The following is a 26,685-nucleotide window of genomic DNA, read 5'->3' as shown; positions in this document are numbered from 1 at the left end:
TCAAACGAACTTTCTTAGTTTTAGATAATTCAATTTAAATGCAGTCAAAGTAAAGTAGCAGACGATAACAACACGGCGAAGGTAAAAATTTACTCTTACAAATATTTAAAAAAAAAAAAAAGGAAGAAAAGAAATTGAAAAAAAGTTAACAAATTGAATAATATCATCTATAATTAAAAAACTAGCTTTTCATATAGTATTAATAAATATTACGCATCATTGAGGGAAAAATTTCATATAATTAATTCTCCCTAAAAATTTATTTGAAATTTAAGGTTAAGAATAGCTGTGGCAATTAACTGTAACAAAAATCCATAAACCACATTTGGCATTATTATCGCTTCAAAAAAAAAAAGATGCCGAATTTCAAAACGTTAAAATATGTGAATTTGTGTATATCTTAGAAAATTTTGGAAAAAAAAAAAAAACTCTTATTTTTTGCAGGTATGCTTAGAACTACACCTACTTTAAGATGATGGTAAAAATTTTATAGGTTATAATTCAAAATCTTTTTTGAAAAATTTATAAAAATTATTTAAAAATAGAAATTTTAAAAATAAAACACAAAAAAATGGGTCAATTTTATTTAGAATGAACCTAAATTTCGAAATGTGAAAGGAAAAAATCAAAAAAGTTTAATAAAAAAAAGAGATATTAATAAATATATGCCAATTAACAATGAGGAGCTAAAATTTTGAGAACTAATTTTTTAATGTCTACTCGTGTGATTTTTACAGAACTTGGTAGTTTGGCGTAATTTGAGTCATAGAATCGAAAAATGGAAAAATATTGATATGTTAGTCCAGATGAAGTCCGATTTTGTGTCAAAATACCTATGTTAGAACGATGCTATATATAAATTTAATATACCGTATTTGACAGCATATAAGACGCACTGGCATGTAAGACGCACCCTTATTTAGATGGCCACGCACAAGGAAAAAAAGTTTCAATAGCGTGGTTTCTTTTAGTTCTCACGTTTCGTAAAAGCCAAATAAACAATTATTGAATGCAATACCTTCACGTATAAGACTATCCTTCGCGTATAAGACGCAGGTAACTTTTTTGAGACCAAATTTAGGAAAAAAAGTGCGTCTTATATGCCATCAAATACAGTATATCGTAAATTGCGCTTTTGAGACATGAAAAACGCAATTTGAATTTTGTCAATCGGCCTAGTAGAACGGGAGATATAGAACTGTCCCCCCCTTTTTTTACGCAGTGTACATAGAGTTCTCTAAATAACTTTAAAATGAGAATTTTTCATTTGAATAACATTTTGAGAATACTTTTGGGGGATATTCACAATGATGATTTCGAACATTTTTATTTGTTACTAAGTGCTTGGGAATGAGATTAGTTTTGCAATGTAATGTTCATACTTGGCAACATATTCTTTACCTTTGTTTGTGTTTTGCTACATTAAACCTGTTGTTTAAAAATTGGGTTTTTTCCAAATTTTCTTTTATGAAAACTTAGCATAGTAGTATTAGTATAGTAGTTTTATGTAAATTTCCACTACTATTCTGTAAAATGTTGTGAATTAAATGATTTAAAAGTTTAGGTTTATGTACATATCTAAAAATTTTTCAGACAATTTTGTATATGAAAAGGCAGAAATTTCTCAAATAGCTAGTGCATGCCCTGAAACAGGTATATTTCGTAGACATTTTACTTTATCTCTTAGATTTTAGTCCATTTAATTACTTATACCTTAAAAACTGTACGTGACAAATACAAAAGTAAAATATTGATAAATATTTTTGTGGGAACATATCTTGTAATCCTGAAATTTAGCACATTTTTAACACAGAAAGTAAGAAAAAACAAAAAATTATACTTTGATAATATGTTTATCACCTGTTTCTATCATTTCAAGTAGTAGTTTGCTAAATAACACCAATAATAGATTTATTTGTAGTATTTTCCGAAATTTGGATGTCAAATGTAGCCGAATGCCTTAAAATAAGAATAAGTTGTAAGGAAACTGCAGTTGTGTGAAAGGTGAAGTATAAAGATGTACTAACAGTAGGAAGCAGTGAAATTCATATATTTCTCATAATTTGTCCTTAGAATCCTTTTCGATGATTGAAGTAGAAAAACATTGTAAAAAGTAATATAAAAAAGAAAGCATAAATATTGGACAACAAATTTAAAATACATCTCATCAGAGGACAGAATATTTTCAGTTCTTTAAATGGAATTGTATCATTTTACCCCAGTCATTCTGGAACTGCATAGAAGTGAACTTGCAGCTTTGTTCATAATTATTGTTTTTATCCTTCTTTTTAGCCTGCAAGGGGTATTTGGTCTCAAGCTTGATTTTTTTGCTGAATCACTTTTAATGTCCTTATCACTTTTCTAATAAACAGTTGCTGCAGTGTCATTTAACCATATAAGATAAATGAGCTCCGATTCAGTCGTTCTGCTCGAGTTTGCCAGAGTTTACTTAAAAGGTATTTCAGAATATCAGATGATCAGAAGTTTCATAGTGGTTGAAGCAACCAATGAAAAATTTTATTTTTCAATATATGGGAGAATAGAATAATAAAGAAAGAATAGTCAACAGGAATGAGGAAAAGAACAGACTGATCAAGTTTGACCTTAATGAAATATATAGAACTTATAAAGAAGGTTTTTTTTTTGGATGATATTAAAATCTGAAATTTCTTTCTTTTTTTTTTTCTTTATTATTTATAAAATTTATTATAACTAAAAATACCGTATATTCTTCCCTGATAAGACATACATTGATATGCCAGAATTCATAGGATATCTATAATGTGTATCGCACTTTAGCATAAGGATATGAGGCAACTTGACATGGAATACCATGAATAACATGTGACTTAACTAGTAACAAATGTTTCCAAGAGACATGTTCAACTATGCTGTCTCAGTAGTCATCCATAATTTCATGGTTGCAGAGTTCATATCTGGTGATTAGGGTGATCAGAATGGTGTGCTGGAATTGTTCAGAACACTTCTCAAATCAGTTGTGAACAGTACAGAACCAATGATTCAATGCATTTTCATTTTGGAAATACCATTGTAATTGTAGTACATAAAGGGTTGTAAATAGTCACCAAGTTGCTGAGCTGAGTGATTTCCCTCAAGAACTGGTTGAATTTGACCAGAGAACTCAATCCAGGTAAATGTGTTCCCCATTGTTATGGAATTACCACCATTTTTCTGTCTGAAATATTATTTAAAGCATTGTTGATAAGTTGGATCCATAGTCATATGGAGTTTCTATTGTGCCTGGACTTGACCATTAACTCATTCTAACTAAATATGACTCACTGAACCAAGCTACCTTCTGGTAGCTTGGGAGTCCAGTAGATGCGATCACAAGTGAGGGGCTGAAGTGAATGATATACTGAGAATTCATTTAATTTAAATTTCTGCTGTCATATTCATGACAATGTGACATTTCTATGCATGATTCTTATGGGGACACTTCTAGTATATACTTCATGGACTGTGACAATGATTTCTGTAGTGTCATCAGCTTGGATTTATCTGTTCAGATGTCACTGTTCACAATCATTCAGCAGAGATGGGACGCATTGCACTGAACCTTGAAGGGAGTAATGCTCTGTATGAGATCCTTGACACCGATGAGTAAAGAATCTAAAAGACTCAGTAACTTTTGAAATGCTATAACCCCATGTGTTGAGCTCTAATTATCATTTTGTATTCAGACTGTTTATTCTGGTTAGATAGCCATTATGATAATTTTCAAAATACATTTAAAAACCAATAAAAGCTGTGACAGCTACCTAATTTTTTTACATAAGTTTAAATGATGTGATGACCACTGTTAAATTTAAATGTCCTATTCCATGACTTTTCATCTGTCATTGTAAATATAATTTCATTGTCCATTGCTTATATTCATTTTTCTTTTTAATACAGTACAATGCCCAGAATCTGGATGTCCAGTATCCAGAATGATCTAACATCCACACCATCAGATTTCTATTCTATACACACGCAAAACAAATTCCTGGAATGGAGAATGTAATACTTAACAACAGCAACAACAACAAAACATATGTGCCATAAATGCCGTCTTTCTCCTGACTGAGATCCATGCATGTCCAGGGTTGCCACGCTACCTGGAAAACCGGAAAAAGTCAGGGAATTCAAAAATTGACCAAAAAATTCAGGGAAAAGTCAGGGAATTTAAATATTTTAGTCAAAATCTGGAAAAGTCAGGGAATTTCATATGGCGATCCCCCCCCAAAAAAAGGCGGGTTTTGGGGTTTGGTTCCTAACGTTGGAAACGGATCACTTTATTGGTGAATTATGTATCGCATGAGCGTCGTTTGGGCAGCTGGCATAGAGCCGATTTTTGCAGGCTATTCGACACAAGTCAAAGTTAGTGGTTAAAAATGCTTATCACATTGCAAATGCAAAACAGCTGAATAGCCACATCTGAAGCATCAACCATTAATAGCAACCACTGACCAGGGGCATAGTAAACAAGTGTTGTTGTATTTGCTAAATCAGTTTTACATTTTTCAAAACCCATAGTTGTTTCCGCTGTCCAAAGGATAGGACGTTTATCATTTTTCTTAGAATCTTTCAAGGGAGAATGAAGCAGTGCTTGGGTAGTTGCTACCTTAGGCAAAAATCAACAATAAAAACTCAACATTGCCATAAATCTCTTTAGTTCGGACATTGTTACAGGCTTAGGGAAGTGAGAAATTATTGCAGTTTTTTCAGGAAGAGGCCAAATACCAGAAGGAGTAATTAAACAACCAAGAAATGAGCAGCATTCAGTTTTAACCCATATTCTTCAGTCTGTCAAAAATTAATAGAAGGTGATTTTCATGCTCGTTTTCATCCACTGAAACTATAAGTCATCAAAGTAGGAAACACAAACATCTTCACCAGAAAGTACTTGATGAATAAAATCTCTGGAATGTCTGACCTACATTTCATAAGCCCAACGGCATTTCAAGAAACTCAAATAATCCAAATGGGGTTGTCACAGCTGTTTTGTGGATGTCCTCAGGATTAGCAGAAATTTCATAATATGCCCTAGCTAAATCGAGTGTTGAAAAAAAAATTTTCTCAAAAAAATATCAGCGTACAATCTTGAATAATTGCTGTAGGATACCAGTCAGGGATAGTTATATCATTCAGGTGGCATTATGCCAATCACTATTAGCTTCACAGACCATGTGAAGAGGGTTGGCTGAAGGTCTTTTGTAGAGCACTGAATGATTCCTTGCAATATAAGGAACTCTTGTCTTGCTACTCAGAATAATTCCGGCAACAAACAAGAATTCTGATTATTGTTGGTTACATAAGAAGGATTAGTGAGTTCGATATACCCAGCTAGTAATCTATCAAATTTAAAATCACCAAGAAGTACAGAGGTGCCCCAAGCAGAATTGGCAAACAATTTACCATATGATAACAAGTTAGTTTTAGAATCAGTAAGGCAATCATTAGCAACATCAACAAGTAATCTATACTTTTTTAAAAAATCTACGCCTAAGATTGGCTGATTTACATCTGCAATGACAAATAACCAGGTAAAGGTACGAAGTAAATTTAAATTCAGAGTAAGGTGTTTAGTACCAAATGTGGGAACTTTAGTTTCATTGGTGGCAAATGAAACCAAATTTTTGGAAGGCCTAGAACGCAGAGCATACTATGGTAATACCGACACATCAGATCAATTAAATATTTTATTTTTGAAAAGCGTTTGGACGAGCATATATGATTCACTATCTTGAAAGAAATACAGAGACTGACATTTCCTTGCGTGTTCCCCAAACTTTACATGATAAAAGCAAAGCTCGTTTGTATGCTCTTTATAATGGTTAGTACACACTGCTCGACATTGAAAATGCAACACTCAGAAGGAGTGGTCAGAAAGTGATGAAATTTGGAAAAAAGACAGACAGCAAGCAGCAATAAGTGATCTTTATTTTAAAATGATAGTCAGAATACAGAGCGAGAACGGTGTCGGCTCAGTAGGATGTAGGACCACGGCTGACAGTGATGCACGAAGAAATACGTCTAGGCATAGAGTCAATAAGAGTGCGGATGGTGTCTTGAGGGATGGCTCTCCATTCCCTTTCAACCATTTGCCACAGTTCGTCTTCTGAACGAGGCAGGGGCAGAGTCTGCAACCAACGTCCAATCACATCCCACACGTTCAATTGGTGACAGGTCAGGAGAGTACGGTGGCCAGGGAAGCATCTGTATACCTTGCAGAGCATGTTGGCAGATGCGAGCTGTGTGTGGTCGGGCATTATCATCCTACATTAGGCAGCCTCTGAAGGTAGGGATTACCACCGGCCGCAGTACATTATCCAGGTATCGTTGAGCTGTCGTAGTGCCCTGAATACGAACTAGAGGTGACCTGGAATCATAGACAATAGCGCCCCAAACCATTATGCCACGTTGTCGTGTGGTGGGGCGTTCCACAGTTAATGCCGGGTTAGATCTGTCTCCACGTCGACGCCACACACATATGCAGCGACTGTCACTGGATAAACAGAAGCGTGACTCATCTGAGAATAGGACGTTTCGCCATTCTGTCATATCCATATCGCTCCAGTCCGGCACCATTCTAAACGTTGTCTTGAGAGTACGGTGGCCAGGGAAGCATCTGTATACCTTGCAGAGCATGTTGGCAGATGTGAGCTGTGTGTGGTCGGGCATTATCTTGCTGCATTATCATTCTACATTAGGCAGCCTCTGAAGGTAGGGGTTACCACCGGCCGCAGTACATTATCCAGGTATCGTTGAGCCGTCGTAGTGCCCTGAATACGAACTAGAGGTGACCTGGAATCATAGACAATAGCGCCCCAAACCATTATGTCACGTTGTCGCGCGGTGGGGCGTTCCACAGTTAATGCCGGGTTAGATCTGTCTCCACGTCGACGCCACACACATATGCAGCGACTGTCACTGGATAAACAGAAGCGTGACTCATCTGAGAATAGGATGTTTCGCCATTCTGTTATATCCACATCGCTTCAGTCCGGCACCATTCTAAACGTTGTCTTCATTGCTGTGGGGTCAATGGCAGTCTTCTTAACGGACACCGTGAGTGCAAACCATGTTCAACCAATCGACGGGAAATGGTTCTGGTCGACACGGGAACATCCAGGCTATCTTGCACATGCTGCAGAATTGCTGTATGAGTGACTTGCGGGACCCCCACAGCTTGCTGGCGGATGCATCGATCCGCGCATGCTGACGTCACTCTGGCTGCATCTGCACCCCTTCTTCCCACATTTCCTTGTTGCAACCATGTTCGCCATAGCCGATGCACCGTGCTTGCATCTATGTGGGTATCAGCTGCGACATGACGTAAGGATCAACCCGCCCTTCTCAGTCCAATCACCATACCCCTTGTAAAACCGTGTATCTGCTGGAAGTGCCTTCGTTAACGGCGACCTGGCATTCTGTCCTATTACATGTATCCTCCGGGACAAAACCCAACTTTCTTCGATAATTCGTCTGGCAGAAATTACGACACGAATATTGCCCAATCTGCACGTTCCTGCCCTTATATCTTACTTCACGTGCGTCAGAGAGCTGCGCATTTCACATCATTCCCATAACTCAGTGATGTGCATCTATTCTAAAATTTGCATAAATTTCTGACCACTCCTTCTTGGTGTTGCATTTTTAATGTTGAGCAGTGTACATTTGCGTGACCGGTTCAAATGCCAAAATTTAAGCTTAACACGGGGAGAATTACGTCCCAAGGTACAGATTAACTCACTGACTTGTGTAGTCATTTGTGCTACTTGGAGTTCCAACCGAGTAGTAGCAGATTCACTTGGCTCAAGGGTCACAATAGCCATATTCACATGAGAATGAGATGCAAGCTCAGTATTCTTATCAGCAACCAGAGCCAATTTACTCAAATCATCTTTATCAAAAGTAGCTAAAGTGGATTGTGTACTATTAGGAAGCCTTGCAAGCCACAAAGATCTTAAGAAGGGTTCACCTATGGTCTCACCTGCTAAAGTGCGTATATGAGTCAATACCTGCGAAGGGTGTTGATTGCCAAGCTCTAAACCGTGCAGCAGAGTATGAATTTCCGACGCGTCACTGTCAGAATGCACTTAAATTAATCTTTGTTTTAGGGCCAGTGCTGGATGTAGCATTTTTCATAGGCAGGGCAAAAACTTAAAACTGCCGCCCTTGCTGATCTTCCTTTAAATTTCTTGAACAAATTTTAATTTTTTAAATAAACATAGAAATAGGTAGGATTTGAGGTAATATGTAAAATCCATTTTATAGTAAGAAATTCTTTATATGTCATTTTTGTTATGAAAGAAATACACATAACAAATGATTTAGTTTCTTTACTTATGGCAAAGCATAAGAGAGCTCTCTGCCTAAGAGGACAGATGCCTTTGCTGAGAACTTTCTAAGAGTAATTGGCTCATATGCAAGTTATGCATGAGCGAAACAATGGAAACACCCATGCAGCCAGTTAATTCGTAGGATTCTAAACCCATGAGCGAACTACCAGTGGCCTCAGCCACTGGTAGCCTGACATGCGTACCAAAAGTTACTTAATTAAAAACCCCTGCGAACCCTCCTAATGCAGTTGCTTCTCCGTTGCACTGAAATAATCAAATTTACAGTTTCCCTGAAATAGGGTTTTTTTTAAATATTTGCAACAATACCCATTCATACTAATAAATGGTACTAATAGAAAATGATTCAGTACTAAATACTAAAATAGTTCAGCACAGTTCAAAAATGGGAATCACACATTACTAAATAATAAAAAATTTCATTTAAACAAATATAAGCAAATTACATATTACTAATGGAATGGATTGAATAATTGTTTACCAGTTTCTTGATACTAACAGTAGCTTTAATGTAGCACATTAAAAATTCCTTTCACAATAGCACTTTCATGTAGCCTACTCAAGAACTCTACTATCGTCGTCACAAAGCCCAATAACATAATAATTAATTATATATTTGCACAAAAGACTATTTTCGTACTGTAATAATCAAATTTACATTTTCTCTGAAATACGCAATTTTGCAATATTTGCAACAATAACTAGCCGGACTAATGGAAAGTGACTGAGTACTATATACAGTCAAAAGTCGTTAATTTGGACACCCATAATCCGAAATGATCTATAATCCGGACCTCAAAGCTACAAACTTTCTGTGCATGTGTCGCGTTCACGCATGCACATAGGCATTTACGAGTGCGTGTAAGACCTTTACGGCTGCAAATATGTGTGTGCGCATGCACGTTTAATGCGTAACGGATGGTATAAGCTAAGCTAAAATTATCTAATTCAGCTAATGTTGCAGATTGCGTTGTTCCTTAATCTTCGAATTGGTTCCGGCTTATTATTTTTTGCAGACTGTTAGAGCAATTTTATAAAAGTAAGCTTGAACTTTTGATTATGTCAAATAGAATTTCCAATATATATTTACTAATATGTAAAAGATCTACAAAGCGGAAGTATCTTTTGAAATCCGAAATCTGTTTATCAATTTCACGCTGAGGCGCGCAATGAATTGGAAGTTGATCTGTCAGCACTATCCTTATCTTCAGGGCAGATGTTTTTATTTTATATAGCTTATAATTCGTTACTAAATGTAGTATTTGATCTCGATGTACTCCGTCTTTGATATGATTTAAATCAAGTTCCTCGTCATTGTAATTCGCTTCCAATAGTGAAGAAAGTGACCCAGAGGTTATTGAAAACGAAAATATTTCGATTGACAAATTAGTCGGTATTCACAACACAGCAATTATAGGACTTCAACAGCGGAACTTTGTAACTAAACAAGAAATTATGTCTGTTTAATAGAATTAAAGAGAAAGTATTATCACATGAGACGAAGCAACTTAAACAACTTACATTGGAAGAAATGTTTAATAAAGTTAATAAATAAATGAATATTAAGCTTTTTCTTTTTGTAAATTTTGATATCCTTTAGATCATAATTGTTCTTTATTTCATAAATTACGGTTTTATATTTTTAATTTTATTATTTCTGCATGCCATCTTACCAGATTTAAACTGATGATCTATAATCCGGAATCGCCGAAGTCCCGACGAGTCTGGATTAACGACTTTTGACTGTGCTAAAGCAGTTCAGCATAGTACAAAAAATAGAAATGACGCATTACTAATTAATATCTTAAACAATTATATACAAGTTACAAATCAGAAATGAATTCAATAATTAACACACCAATTTCTCTAAATTAACACCAACTTTAACCTGGTACTTTAAAATTCCATTTCACTGTAATGCCTTTAAGTAGGCTACTTAAGAACTCTACTATCATCCTCACATAGCCCAATAACGTAAAAAATATCTACATATTCACACAAAAGACTATTTTTGTACTGTAATAATCAAATTTACGTTTTTTCTGAAATATGCAGTTTTGTAATATTTGCAACAATAACAAGCCATACTAATAGAAAGTAATTCAGTACTAAATACTAAAGCAGTTCAAAATAGTACGAAAAATAGTAATGGCACATTACTAATAATAGCTTAAACAAATGTATATAAGTTACAAATCACTAATGCAATGAATAATTAAATTCCTTTTTTTAAGTAACATACTTAAATAAGTAAGTCCCAACGTTCAGTCAAATATACATTCATAATAAAAATAACCTTTTGTTACGAACAATAGATTATATAAGTTGGGACAATAGATGAGCTGATTAATTACATAATTAACTTTCTTTAACTATACATAACAACAATACGGGCTATTGCTGAAAGGAAAAGGTTAGTATTTGTACTTCTTTTCATAATTCTTATTTCGTTAATAATTTTAAGTTCTTACCTAACGTGCTTAAAATATTACAGGATTAAAATTTTACTCTGTGAGCCTTTTGTTCTGCAAATAAATCTATGGCATCGTCATAATTAACTTGATGTGCTGTTTGATTTTCGATAGCCGGAATTGCAAGACTTTATAAATGTCCCTAGCTCATCTATGATCACAGATAGTTTTTAATAAGTTTTAATTTGCTAAAACTTTGCTCACAGCTTGCGTATGTAGTTGGAAGCATAGAGTAAATTTGCAAAGCTGTACAAATATTGTAAAAGGCATCCTGAAAATCATAGGTGTAGGTATGTTGCAAGAGATAGAGAGCTGTAGCCTTTTTTATGTTGACAAATAATATTGGGGCTTGTTTTATAAAAATGGCAAATTCCTGGCAGAACTCGTTTAGATCTCGCTTGCAATTCTTCAGTTGACACATTCAATATTTCACGACCATTGTGAAATGTGAAATTTAAACTTAGTGTAGTAGTGCTGTTTACCCTTGTTTTAATTTTTGATAAGATTCGATCGAATACAATTTTCATTGCATTAGAAAATAACTGAAAAGGATGAAGTGTTAGTGATTTGTCCTTGCACAGTTCATCAAATTGCTTTTTGCACTTTGGAATTTGTTTATTTGTCAGAATAGGTTCAACCTTAATTTTTTCGGTTGCTGCTTTAGCTTCTTCAATCCAATATTCGATAAAAAAATTTCTCATTTTTTTACAAAGTTTTGGTCAGACCTTCCATTAATGCAACAAAACGCGCTAGAATAATATCTTCCTTTTGAATTTTGATATTTATAGGATTGATTTCTCGAAGAACGTTAGCCCAAATTGTCAGGTTGATAATAAATTCAAAACTTTTTACATGTAGCAGATGTCCTGTTCTGTACTTTGATTCCGCACTAAGAGAAAAATAATTTATTTCCTTCATGGATATTACTACTTCTGGTAAATTCGTTAGAAGGCCTTTCACAGCCACATATTTTGCCGACCATCTTGTCTGGCTGCTTCCTTTTCAGTTGGTTTTCTGTACATCTTTTCGTAATATCCCATTGAATAGTGGATCCAACAAAAAAGCTAAATATCTTCTGGATAATTCTAAATAGGTTAACTGCTTCGGGGCAACATGAGGCAGAATGCACAACGACAAGATTCAAGGAATGAGCCAAACATCACACATATTCGGCCAGTTTGTTCATTTCTGTAATCCTGGCTTGTACTCCTTTATAAGTAAAGGCCATATTAGATCTATTATTGTCTGATTGACCACGGCATTGTCCAATATCATAATCATCAAGTGTCAGTTTTTCCACAATCCCTTGAGAAATACATTCTTCTGTCTTTCCACTAACTTCTATGAAATCAGTAAAGCTCTACTTTATTTCGCATATATCACCATATATTTTTTACGTATAGAATCACCTGGCTCATTTGTTCTGTATGAGACACATCTGGAATGCAATCAAACTTTATTGCATAATATTTGGCTTTAATATCATTTAAAATGCCATTGCAAACTGTTTTTGCCATTATATCAGTAATTTCATTTTGAATTATCTTTGTTAAATATGACACTTGCCCCTTTTTTAGGTGTTCTAATTGGTATTTAAGAGTTATGTTTGGTTAGCAGAGTCATTAAATTCAAAAAATTGCCTTGACTAGGCCAAGAACACTTTATGAGCAGACTGCTAGGGGTTTCATCAGACCCACAGAAAGACAGTTTTTTTGAAAGATACAATACAGCATCCATGACTATCTGTAGGATCTCTCTCCATTCTTCATTCTCTATGTGATATAGTCATTTAATGTCATGATTAATGCTTTGACACCATTTCATTTGTTGTAGTCAAATTTTCAATTAATCATGCACTCTCTGTAGATTTCAGATGCTTCGTTAACCTTTGGAAACTTTTTCCCAATTAATGAACCCTTAGTACATAATGCTGATGTAGTGGCAGTGGCATGTTTCTGGTAAATCTCACAGGTTTTACAAAAATTGAATTTTTAGTTTCAGAATATATAAGCCAAGATCTTTTAATCTTTTCATTATTTGCTAATGTTCTGAGCTACAATGAAGATGTCATATGTTTTCCATCGTATTCAGTGAACCTAAGGGTCTATGTTTTCTGGATGTTTTTTGGCTAACAATACAGCTTAACTGCTTAAGAAAGATCGTTGCTGATCGTTCATTTTTTCTGTGATTGGCCAACTACCTGGGTCCAACAAATTAAAGTTTTTAAGTCTTTTTTCTGCTGCCCACACGCATCTAAGTGAGAAAGTACTTTATATCCTAATTTCATGTCCTCTAGATGTTCATTTGAGGTCGATTAAGAAGGTTGTTCTCTCAGTTGCTGAAATGTAGTCTGAGGATGATAGATGAAGATTCTTCATCTTGGTCATGCAAATTTCAAGAAATAACAATATCCTTTAGAATCTCGGCACCATCAGAAGTTACGGCAGGGTCTGACGGTTTGCCTTTTGTGTGATTTTTTTCATTTTAGTTGCAATTTGTTTTCTCTGTTCGATCCTATCTTTTGTTCTTTTTGTATATGCTGCCCCTGAGAGTTTTTGGACTCTCTTATGATTTCTTTTACCCTCAATAATATACAATATAATTTGCCTTAATAAATAAAGCTAAAAATTGATGTAATTACACTCAGCAGTCGTAGGGCCATGTCGCAGATGTGCGCGCTAGCTGAATGGTTGTGTCTTGCTAAATATGGTGAGGAATACCAGAAGCACGCACATTAAAAGGGAATGACAAAAAAAAAAAAAAAAAAAAAAAAACCTCCAAACTAAAAAAGCTTTAAAAGCTATAAAAATAATAAACGCATTTTTAAAACCTAAATTGCTGACTGGCTGCAAAAAATCAAAATGCCTTACTTCATTTCTATTGTATATTCTCTACGAACATTAATTTGAATTATTTCAATGGTCCAAATTGGTCCAAGGTTAATTTGTATTGTGTGTCAGGAAAGAGTACAATGCTTCTCCATTTATTTCTCAAGAGGCTGCGGCATGAAAACGAGGCACCTCTATACTATCATTCTGTTTCTTATTTGAATATCCCCGCCTAGCAAAAGGATAACAGAGGGACTCTAGGCATCGCTTACAAGGACCAAAGACCAAGGCGTTTACGGAGTACCTTTGTAATAAAATTACATGTTGGGTTGGTGGAGGGACAGGTTCGTCTGACCTTCCGAGTGACGCCTGGAGTCCTTCTATTCCTCTCTCTGGTCTTGTCTTCAGAGTCATATTCGGCTGTACTTAGCTTGCTTTTAACTGCTTGTTCCATAAAAAGGTTTCCGAGTAATTAATTATAAATATTTCAGAGTTTTTAAACCTGGCTTTGAAACTACTAATGTTGTATCAAATTTTGACAACATTCCAAATACTATCCAGCACTGCTTTTGAATTTGCTGCCCCCAGAAGTTGATGTTCAGGGCACAGTCCCCGTCTTGTCCCCCCCCTTAGATCCGAGACTGTTTAGGGCATCATATTTTCCAGTAAAGGGAGATTTTAAAATGTTATTGCAAATGGAATTAAATATATTAGACTCTGCTGCAGCAACAACATGGTGAAATTTTGTTAAATCCAAAGTTATGTTGGAAAGGGAAAACTGTGATTCCATTCTGGCAAACCTTAGGGTAGGGTTTGTTTTCCAAAAAGGCGGTAATTTTACTGAAACATGCGTCACATGTGTAGCCACTGCATTCTCAGCTGCAGTGTCATCAGCGGAATTTTCATTATGAAACATAAACAACTTTCTACAACTAAGTGTTACAAATATTAATACCAAAACATAACGTAAAAGGATAGGAAACCTATCACACATCCATACCTATTAGGGACATTCACTGAAATAAAAGTGCTCATCAATGAAAATATAAAATTTTAACCACATAAAAGAATACTGTATACATTAATGTGGAAGAAAAGTCAACTCCTGAAGTCCTACTTGCATTCAAACACAGGATAACCCGTGAAAAATGTCCAATAGCAGCACTGACGTACTAAGTAATAAGTACTTTCACTGAAATATTCCTGATTTGCAGCTCCAGAACAGAATCATTTGCACAGATACTGCTGCCATGCAATCCCAATATTCACCTTCTTCGAGGACTTCACTATGGCCACACATAACTGCAGCATTCTTCTTTGGTCACCAAATGTGGCAATGGTTTTCATCACAATACTCCAAACTTGTCAGAAGGTTCGTTAAAGGAAGGTTGAAGACTTAAGGTAGACATTAAAGGAAGGTTGAAGAAGGTAAACTATAAAATCAATTTTATTTAGAAGTGAAAGATAAACACAAAACTAAATACATAATGATAAGCCAATGCCAAATGTCTACCATGAACAAGTAGGAACAGTGAAGTATGGGTGCAAAGTGAGTCGCTCAGCAAAGAGTTCACGTCTTTGTACTTGCACTGCAATGAGTGCATGTGGGTACAGTGCAGCAAACGTGGATACTGCATGCAAATTTTCTCGTCGGAATAAAAATACTCTCCCACAGTATCGAAGGCGAGTTTTTGCTCAGTGACAGATAGTTTTGCAATAAGGGAACAGTAAAATAAAAAGTTAATCCATCTCTTGAAAACTACTTTCAGAAGGGAAAAAGGGAACACTACAGTTTTGTGATAAAGAACAATAAAGTAAAAAGTTAATCTCTCTCTTGAAAACTGCTTTTCAGTAAGGAAAAGGGGAACAGTATGTTGGGAAGAAGCAAATTGTGGTGCAATAAAAAAAAAGATATGTCCCATTCATAGAATTCAAAATCCAGTTCTTGCTACAGTTCTCACTATAGGAAAGGAAACACTGTTAGCAAGTTTTAAGGCAATTCAAGGCAAGGACCAGTGGAAGAGCAAAGGTGGTGAGATGACTGGACCACCTGCCAAGGCACTGGAATCTCACAATGTGAATAGAGTGAAAACTATCATTTTTAGTTGTTGTTAGGACTAGGAAGCAAAAACTGTGTAGTTTTGTACTTTTGTTTTATTTTTATGTTGCCTAGCATTTCTACAAAGAGGAAAAATTTAACATTAAAACAAAAAGTTGATGTAATTCATGTTGCAGAAATTGAAAAGCTTAGTTTGATGGATATAAGGGAGAAATTTAGAATGAGTTGAAATCAAGTAAGTCATGCTGAAAGGTGGAGAAGAAATAAAAATATTATGGATTACTAATTCAAGTGAAGATTCCAAAACAGTAAAATTTAGAAAAACTGATGCATGTTAAATTGATACATAAGTGTTCAGTTGGCTTTGTTCTGTAAGCACAAACAATATTCCTGTGAGTGAAGTATTATTGCAACAAAAGGCAAAAATTTTGGAAAGTCTGGGACTACAGAACGTAAGTATCAAATGCTTGGATAGACAAATTTAAGCAAAGACATAACATTACTTTTAAGAGAATTTGTAGTGGATAGAAATCTGTAGGTATACAACATGTAACAGACTGGATAAAAAAGCTAAGTGAAATCTGTGAAGAATATGAGGCTAAAATCATCTGCAATGCAGATGAAACTGTATTATTTTATGGAATTTTGCCTAATAAAACTCTATGCTTCAAAGGAGAAAAATGCTGTGGTGAGCTGTAAGAAAGCATCTCACTGTGATGCATGTAACATGGAAGATGAGTTTGAACGGTAACTTGTAATTGAAAAGACCACAAAAACCGGGATGCTTCAAATGCATCCATCTAAAAGCTTTGATCTGTCCAGTGGCATCACAAAAAATCATGCGTGATGTCAGAATGGTTGCTTGTCCTTGATGAATCAGTCTAGAAAAAATAGGAATGGCATCACAATAAAAAAAAAATCATGCCTGATGCAAAGCATAATGTCAGAATGGTTGCTTGCCCTTGATAAAACAGTGTCCAGAAGAAATAGGAAGATTTTGCCATTTCTTGAAAATTTGCTAGCCCGCCTATCAAATCCCCAGATAAATGCAACATCAGTATTACAGCTTGTCACCAAGTTATAATTAGTATCATCAATGTTCATTACAGAAATTGTTTGTTTATGGCATGCTCTTTGTCAAGCTGCTTGCAGAAACAATAATCAGCTTGCAAAATGCATTAATGTATTGAATGCCATTCAGTGGATAACAAAAGCTGTTAAGTCGATATCACAAAGTTGTTTTCAGTACTGTTTTAAGAAAGGAGGCTTTGAAATTCCGGTTTCGATTGCCTTCAGTGAAAATACTACTCTGAAATGTGATACTACAGTGAAAATACTACTTACTGATGAAAATGAACTACTTATCGATGAAAATGAAATGCATGAACTTTTCATAATCAGTGGCAGTGCTTGAATGAAAAAATATTTAAATACCGATAAAAACTTGTGTACTGAAGACAATGATGATGAGGTAAAGTCTTAATTCAACTGTAGTTGATGATGTGAGCTTTAACAAAAATAGCTTGGAAAGCGTTGAGCAAGATGCAGAAGAGCTGTATGAAATGTGGAACAAAATAAAACTACACAGATGCAGTAAAATAAATCTCCCAATTAAAAAAAAAAAAAAAAAAAATCATGATACCTGTTGTTGACAGTGAAGGACTTAAAATCAGTGACTTCAATATACAGATAAAAAAAAAACTGCTTGCAGACTTTCAAACAAAGCCATGTAATGTATTTTCAATAAATTTCTGTGAGTACAAAGTTCTGTTGTTCATTTCGTACATTTTTGCAATAATTAAACTTTTTAATTAAGAATTTTCAATAAATTCAAATAAATATGTGTGAATTTGTTACCTGTTACTATGTTACTCCCACCAAAAACTCATTAACTTTCGGTGGCTTTGTTTAGCATTAGCGAATTCATTGTAACTAATCTTACATCAAGCAAATACACAAAAGCATCAGCCATTTTCAAAATAGTGGCATGCTAAGAATTCTAGGCAAGAGGAACCAATCAATAAAATTAAAAAAAAAGCAAGATACATTGGTAATAAAATACCTTTTTAAAGAAATCTTTTTTTGCTCTGTAGTTCTTCCCGTATGCACAATTTGTGATCTCTTTCCTCTTCAAGAAACATCAGAGAATTGCAAAAACATGGCTTCATTGGATTGCCATATAACTATTTTGATGACATACTGCTTTGCTTCATGAATACTTTTTTTTTTGCCATTTTTGCGGGGAGGATAATCAGAAGGTATTCAGTAAATGTATGCTCTATTAAGTACAACATAGAAATTAATGTTTTACTTCTGCTGGTATTGGTGTGCATAGCAACCTGAAAACTACTATTGAACATTAAGTTTTGATTACTAGTTATGCACAAAACCTGAGTGCAGAAGCAAGCAAATCTTCTCTAATTGCTTAAGTGTATGTGTTTCATAATAACATATTTTTACCTTTTGTCCAAGATTATCAGGTACTTCAATTCAGTGAAAGGAATGTATATGCTTTATTTTTCAGCTGTACGTAATTTTGTATTATGTTTTTTAGGATGTTGGTGGTGGTTGGTGGGAAGGTAAAAATAGTAATGGAGATTGTGGTTTATTTCCATCAACATATGTTGAGGTAACTGAATTTTTATGCATTTTTGTAGTTTTCCCATTACTATATGTGTGGGCACAAATGTTAAAAATAATTTTAGAAGTTACTATTTATGTTTTCAAGTGTTTATGCAAAAATCGTTAATTCTGTTTGAAAATAATGTTATGATTTTACAGATTCTAAACAATTCTGTATCTGATGGATCTGGGCAATCATCACTTCGTACGTCTGAATACTCTGCTGATGATATGCAGGTATTAAGTAGGCAAGAGAATGAAACAACTCAAGACTGGGAGGATAGCTGGGATGAAGATGTTGGTGCTAATCAGGTAACTAATATTAACTTTGATTGAAGATGTACAGTCAAAAGTCTTTAATCCGGAATGATCTATTATCTGGACCTCAAGGCTACAAACTTTCTGTGCATGCATAAATGCATGATGCGTTTACGCATGCGCAGAAAGTTTGTAGCATATGATACGTTTACACAAATGATTTTGTAGCAAATGATGCGTTTACACATGCACATAATACGTTTACATATGCACATATGCGTTTACGCATGTGCATAATACATTTACGCATGTGCTTTTAATGTATAACGGATGGTATAAGCTAAGCTAAAATTATCTAATTATCTATTTCAGTTAATGTTGCAGATTACGTTGTTCCTTAATCTTCTAATTGGATCCGGCTTATTATTTTTTGCAGACTGTTAGAGCAATTTTATAAAAGTAAGCTTGAACTTTCGATTATGTCAGAAAGAACTTCCGATTTTGGAGCTGCCAAAGGATCTACAAAGCAAAATCATGTTTCGATGTCCATCAAACTAAAAGTGGAATTGCTGCAAAAAAAAAAAAAAAAAAAAAAAAAGGATAAAGACATATCCTTTGTTTCTCTAACCATTCCAAAATCTGTTTATCAATTTCACGCTGCTCTGCCGGAGGGGCGGGGGGAACGCACAATGAACTGACATCGCAGCGCACAATGAACTGGAAGTTGATCTGTCAGCACTATCCTTATCTTCAGGGCAGATGTTTTTATTTTATTTGGCTTATAATTCCATACTAAATGTAGTATTTCATCTCGATGTACTCCGTCTTTCATATGATTTAAATCAAATTCCTCGTCATTATAAATATCACAAATACACATCAAATAGTTTTCTGGTTGCAATTTTCTAATTTCGACTATGTGCAATGTATGCTTTACGCATGCGCATGTTGAAAGAAATGTTTAATAAAATAAACAAATATTAAGCTTTTTTTTTTTTTTTTTTTTGTAAATTTTGATACCCTTTAGATCATAATATCTCTTTATTTCATAAATTACAGTTTCATATTTTTAATTTTATAATTTCTGCATGCGATCTTACCAGATTTAAACTGATGATCTATAATCCAGAATCGCCGAAGTCCCATCGAGTCCGGATTAAAAACTTTGGACTGTATTTTAATATCTATAATGATTCTAAGGTAAATGATAGAAAATTATATATTCTGCATTTGGATTCGTAATTCTTGGCTGCCCGGACAGGAACGTGGGTAGTGACTTTGACTACAGTACCGAAGGGCCCTGGTTTGAATCCCAGAGAAGGCATGTATGTAAATTGTCTGCCCCTTCATAGGAGGTCTTCATGGGCAAAAAACAGCATTCTTAATTTTCTTTTCTTATAAATCTTTAAAATTTTGATGCACTGGAAAGCTTTTGTAATGCAAAATTAAATGAAAAAAGGTTATAATTTCATCCCATTTGCTGAAAATAGTTTTCATGAAATCTGCATTCTACCAGATTTGCAAATTTTAATTATAGTGTTAAATTCCTCAAGAGTGAAACAAATTCATTAGACATTCTCAATCCTGCTTGTCCTCGTAACTATGTAATAGCTGTGAATATTTTAGAATGATAATGATCGTGAATGCATTGAACATTAAATGGCTGTGAATGCATTAATTACCTAATGGTTATGATTACATTAATCATTTAATAGTTATGAATACAAGTACAATTTAAAATAATCTAGTAACTGTATGTCACTAGTCTAGTAATATTACTGAATGTATTTCATGAAATAAATTTCCATTGATGTGATAAAAATTAATATTTTCCCCCTATAGTATTTAATAGTACAAAAATGTATGCATTCAGTTTTGAATAAAACTCTCTTCCTGGAAAGGACTTTGGAAAAGATTTGTGTATCGTGTGTGTGGACTGGAAAGGATTTGTGTATTTGTTCAAGATACACTGATTCAGTACTACAGTTATTGTCACCAAACTTTCTACAGTTCTTTTCTGGGTACTGGGAAATGTTGACGTCCACTCCCCCCCCCCCAGAATTGAATACACATATATTTTATGCAAATTTAATGAACTTCTGATTAAAAACTCAGCGATCTGAAAGCTTTGCATTGCCACTCTGCAAATGCATAAGATATATATGTTTCAAATTTAATCAGAATACTCGGCAATATAAAAAAATTTATTCCACTCAAGAAAATGTAATTATATTAATTACTGCCCAAATTTAAATATTTCAAAGTGTGTTATTGTTCAGCAAAGCAAAAATATTTAATTTTTCATGCAGTAACACGCACACATCCACATGTGTGTTATTGCAACATGCGCATTTTCTTTGGTTTTGAAAGTGAATTTGTAATAGTAGTCATAAAGTGTTACTTTTTCTTTGAAATTAATTATGCAGCTAGAGCAAAAATCGATTGCTCGATTTGCACCTTAAGCACAATAAAAATAGGGCACCACAGGCTTCAGAAACAAACTGGCAACGGGAAGCGAGACTGGAAAATGTTTGAGTATGTGTACTGCTCGAGCCCATTCGTATGAAACAAACAAGCAACAGGAAGCAAGACTGGAAAATATTGAAGTATGCACTGCTTTTTTTACCTAGACGAATGCAGCATGCTGGTTTAAATTTTGGTGCATTCCATTATGATGCTAATTATAATTATAATCTTCATCAAGTGTGGTCATTGGAAAGATGAATAAATTATAATGTATTGCACAGCCCTAAAATTTAAGAATGAATTACCAGGAATGTTGCTATGTGGGTAGAAATGTGAAATTGCTTGCACCAGATGGAAAAAAAAATATTGTGTATCCAAAAACATTTCAATAAACAGAATTAAAACATAAACACTTTCTTTCCTTTAAGTAGCGCTACAATGAATGCCGGTTATCAGCTAGTATAATTAAAAAAAGATTAGTTTTGCTATCGCACTAACGACATTAAATGTCATCCTAGACTAAATTTGCAGAAACAGGGATTGTTTTGAAGGTGTATAAAAGTGTAATCTGTGTGAAGTTTTTATTTATTTATGTAAATAAGGAAAAGAAAGGGGGTAACTCATTTCCAGTATTCAATGAAAATTGCCTTCACTTAAATAAATATTAAGGTATTATGTGGTTCATTTTTAAGCAAGTTGCCTTTATAAACATTAGCTCTCAGTGAAAATCAACAACTGAAGCTGAAGTTTTATTTTTTGTAAAATGATATTTTTTTTTTACCATTGTTAAAGTCTTTAAAAGGTAAACAGCAGAAAAACTGGGAGCAGAATATTTTCAAACTGAAGTAGACAAGCTGAATGAATATAGCTGAAATTATACTTTGACTACAGTTCCAGAGCACTAACCTGAGAGCTACAAATCAAGATGATCACTGCAGTGTATAGTCAGCAGTCAAACTTCTGTCTCTGGAGCTATCTTCTTATTTTGGATATTTATAGAAATAAGTGGTGTAAAGGGATTCAGTGAGAGCATAAGATAGTGATCTGTTCTTAATCATTTCTTCTCACAAAAGAACATTTCTGGGATTCTAAAAGCAGTACCACACTTTAAATGCTGAAGAACTGTATGCTTGTGTACTCCTGAAAGGCCAATCATGATTCATCTCATTTTCTGCTTTGTAACCTTATCTGGATAGAGCCAGAAAATATTTTTTGGGGTTACCCAGTATGGTGTGCATGACGGAAATGTCTATGGAGATGGATATATGACATTTCATATATTTTGAGAACATTTTTACAGCTTTAAAATACTGAAATAAGGTCTTAAAGCTGCACATAAGGATTTTAAGCAAAAGTTCCAGCTTTGTGAATTAAGGACTTTCATCTCTTATTCATATTAAAACAATAAATGCCATTATAATATACTATAATTATAGAAAGTTCCTAGTATTTCCTTTTGTTATAAGAATAAATTTCGTGAATTATCGATATTTTTTATATTCTGCATGAAACAGAAAACAACAATTCTCTGCATTTCTTGGAACATCTTTCCTCTATTTGAGATTTGCATATGTAATTGTAAAAAGAGGTAAATTTTGCTTTTTTTGCTAGACACATTTATACTTCTAATTTAGAGTGAGATAGATGCTTTCTGCATTAATATGCAGTTTAGCTGAATACGAAAAAATATTTTGATTTTTGTTGCAAATGATTTTAAAATTAGTACATTATGCTTAAGTATTTAATAAGTCATCATAAGGTAGTTTTATCTGAGCAGAATTTTTAAGAATTTTATTTTAGCTTTCTCTTAAAACCCTATTTTAAATTAACCTGCCTTACTTTTAATTAGATTAAAATTAATTTACATCAATTTTATAAAAGTGTAGTGTATTTTAATAGTGAGTCTTTCTTATAACTGGGAGCAAAAATCGTGCCTATTTGCCAAAAGTACATCATTGAAGTATGCAAATTAATAAAAAAGAGAACAAATGTAGTACCAGTTAATCAGAATATAAATAGTGCAAAGCTCCACTTCAAGAAAGAAAAGTATTAGATTAAAATCACAATGTTAAGGATTTTAAGGAATGTGAAAGTCTTCAAAAAATCTAGTTTACTAAAAAATTTGGGGTGAGGGGATAATTTAATAAAAGTAACGTTTCAAGATTACTGAAGTGGTGATAGAAGATTTATTAATTTTTCGTTTCCTGACATTAAAACAGGTTCTGTAGTAAATTTTGCGGATCTGTTAATTTTGTGAACAGTGTGCTGACAAGGAATGGTATAAATTTTCTAATAATGATCTTAAATGTGTTTTTTAAGAATTGAGCAATGAGTTTTCTGTTTGGGAAATAAAGTGTATTCTACATATATAAAAGGAAGAGTCTGTCTGTGCATGTGTCTTTCACTCATGCTGTGCGTAGGCTAATAGACCCAGGACTACAAAATTTGGTACATAGATGCATCTAGACAAGCACCAGTGTACCTCGAAGCAATTTTTTTCAAAATTCGAATGAGTTTTATGTTTTTTGATGAAATCACATCAAATCGATAATTCTCTCTCATTATATCAGCAACAATGGCACACAGCCATTGTTGCTGATATCAGCGCTGTTGTTGTCACTCGAAAAAATGAGGGGGAATAATTCTGTATAGTTTTTTAATTTAATGTTGCTCTTGAATACTGGACATTCATTGAGAGAAGGCAATGGGAAGCTGTTTGATTTATTTGTTAGGATAATTAATATTTGTATTAATGCATATTGCTTATTTCATTGTATTTTTTGTTTGTTTATAATACATTTTTATTGAAATTTGTGGGGTTTTTTTTTTTTTTTTTTTTTTTCCCTTTATAAAGTTGTTCTGCAGAGTAGAATTTTGTGCAGTTTTTAAATTTAATGTTTGGTGTTCCCTTTAGGCATTTTTTACGGTACATTTAAAAGCCAGATGAAGTCTTGCCATGTAACGGCTAGTACATAATAAAAAAAATTCAAAATTCGGCCTTCCAGATGTCCGTATTCGGTTAGAGGACTACCTTATTCAAAATTTGATGGCTCTAGGTATCTTTATGTTTTTCACAATGCAAAAAACATGCATACATTCATGCAAATTCTTCATTACTTAATGTCTTTAAATAAAATACAGAGTGATAATATTTGATGGCAGCAATTTGAAAAGTGATGCAGACTTTTAGTGATTCAATGCAAAATCTCGTTTTGAGACTAATAGTTCTTCAGGGCTAATAGTCTGACTATAATAGCTGTTCTGGGCTTTCTTTGGGTTGAAAAAAAGCAATAAACATTATGAAACTGTTTTTATTTCAGCTCACAAGTAAGTATAATGAATACAATTGTAATACTTTCTGTTAGGATGAAAGCTGTAACTTATCAGATGGATCGTAATTTCAGATTTATTGAATTATGCCAAAAACACTAAAGCTATTTGTCTACATGGAGGAATAATTCCGTGGTTGACTTCTAAGGGGAAGTATCTTGAATTATTCATGTTATACACAGGGAAAATCAAGAAAATACCCATGCACTCAGTCTGTTGACTGGGATTTGATCCAGGATGAAACTACCAAAGTTCAGCATTTATATCCATTCGAGCACTAGACCGCCCTGTCTTGATAATTGTTCATTCCTACACAATTGCCAAGTTTTTACATAGTCTCTACAATAAGTAGCAGATGAAATTAATAATGAGTTAGCTTCTTTAAGTGGAGAAATTTTCAGTAAATGCTCATCCCAACACAATGAAATTTTATTACTTGTAAGAAATATAAAAACAAATAATGCTGCATAATTCCTAAAGTGAGAAATTGTATAGCAATGAGATTGCGATTATTTTAATAAGAGTATTGTTTTTTAAAATGGGAAAAAATTAATAAATAAAAGCTTTCTGAGTAACTATACGAAAAAAACATGTATTAGCTATAGTGTAATCTATCTCTCTGTGGTCAACCGATCAGCTGTCTCTTGATGGCCAGCAAGTAGCCAAAGAGGGATGGATAATTGAAATTTGTTTTAGATAATTTCTGTAGCGTGTTTGTACCCAAATTCAAGTTTGGTTTTTAGGTGGTGTGACTAGTTTGGCTACTTATAATTTTGTAGCTTGTTGAGATAACGTCTAAGTTAAGAATAGTTTAATTTAAGATCGCTTCTTTAAACGATCTTGGATTATCATGTACGTGCAAGTTGTGTAAAGAGGTAATAAAATGTGTAGAATGGATGCATCAAGAATTACAATGAAGAGACAGCTGTGAAGAACAAACAATAAGAACACAAAAATGTAAGACTATGAAAAAAATGTCTTTTCTTTCATAAGAATGGCCTGATTTAACATGGGGAAATATACATGCACAAAAAGTTGATTTTCTAGTGCTGAAATTAATTTTGTGTTATGGGACAGAAATTAGGTAGAAATAACGTACATTTGAAGGATTCATTGTAGCAAAGAGTTTTTAATCATACTGATAATGAAGTTTGTTAACCCCTTCGAGCCGGGTAGCGCAAATGCACGCTTATCGCTGAGGCTGGCAGTGTCTTACGCGAGCGTCTGTCCATGGCCAGGGGCTTTTTTCTACTAAGCCTAAATCCATGAAATTTCCGAAGTATCAACGCATTGTTTAATAATGCTCTATAGAGTATTTAAACGGCTTATGCTTTATAGATATTTTTATACTATATACTTTAATTACCTTATTTCTTGTTTAAATGCATATTTTACACATTTTATTTTCATTACTCACCATTTTATGACTTAAACATTATACATCTGAAAACTAAATATATTATTTAAAATTTTCTTTCCGTATGAAAAATTTGAAAACAGGGATCTACACACAGTCCTACATTACATTCCTTGCACTCGTAATAACTCATTTGCTGTTTTGGAGGATTTTTCTGGGAATGTGAGCAAACGAAGCATCGTCGTCTCATTTACTTATCAGTCTCTTCTGAACAAAGTTTTGGAAAATGTCTTTCAGTTAATCTTTCAGAATCAATATCAGAATATCAGAATCAATATCTGAAATATTTTGCATCATTTCTGCTATTTCATGCTCTGTTAAACATTTTCGATGCTTCGACATTGCAACGGAAAACAGAAAGAATTCACGTCTAACAAGATCTAATTATTTTCTAAAAACTGAACTGCAAACCAAAATACCCAACGCTTTAGCGCAAATAAAACTTCTCTACTTAAATAAACAACTACCACGTGCGATTTAAAGAGACGTCATAAATCACGCCATTCGGAAACATTTATATCCCCTTTTTGTTTATATAATCAAAAACACGTGTATGTGAGTCATGCTTCTCTCATTTCGAGTAGAAGGTCTAGTGTACATGTATCTGAAACCATATGGACATACAGTGCCATCTTGTGGCAGAAATTATAGTTTGAAAAACGTTCCAGGACGCTGGCACAAATACGTGGCAGTTGGTAGTGAACGGGAAAATGCTCTGGCACGCCTGGCGTATCGGCCGGGAAGTGAGTGTGTTCGTTGCTGGCACGTCGACGTGACAGTCGGCGCAAAGGGGTTAAGATACATTTGGCATATTTAAAATAAATAAAGATATGAGATTAATGTAATGTTTTATATTTTGGTGATGATG

General features: G+C 34.0%; 1 protein-coding gene across 6 annotated transcripts in view; it reads left to right on the top strand.

Annotated features, from left to right (window-relative positions):
- The window catches only part of LOC118200489 (sorting nexin lst-4-like), a 200,062-nt gene that overhangs the window by 24,605 nt on the left and 148,772 nt on the right, over positions 1–26,685 (top strand). For all 6 annotated transcript variants that reach the window (XM_085809564.1, XM_085809562.1, XM_085809563.1 and 3 more), the window contains 2 exons: positions 18,279–18,353; positions 18,506–18,658. In XM_085809564.1, coding sequence (XP_085665690.1) covers positions 18,279–18,353; positions 18,506–18,658 — 228 coding nt within the window. The remainder of the gene's footprint in view (positions 1–18,278; positions 18,354–18,505; positions 18,659–26,685) is intronic.

Source organism: Stegodyphus dumicola, chromosome X2, assembly GCF_044657685.1.
Source record: "Stegodyphus dumicola isolate Sdum_Otavi_A_Nest chromosome X2, ASM4465768v1".
Lineage (NCBI taxonomy): Eukaryota > Metazoa > Arthropoda > Arachnida > Araneae > Eresidae > Stegodyphus > Stegodyphus dumicola.
Note: the sequence above shows the minus strand (reverse complement) of the source record. Positions and strands in the feature narration are given on the sequence as shown.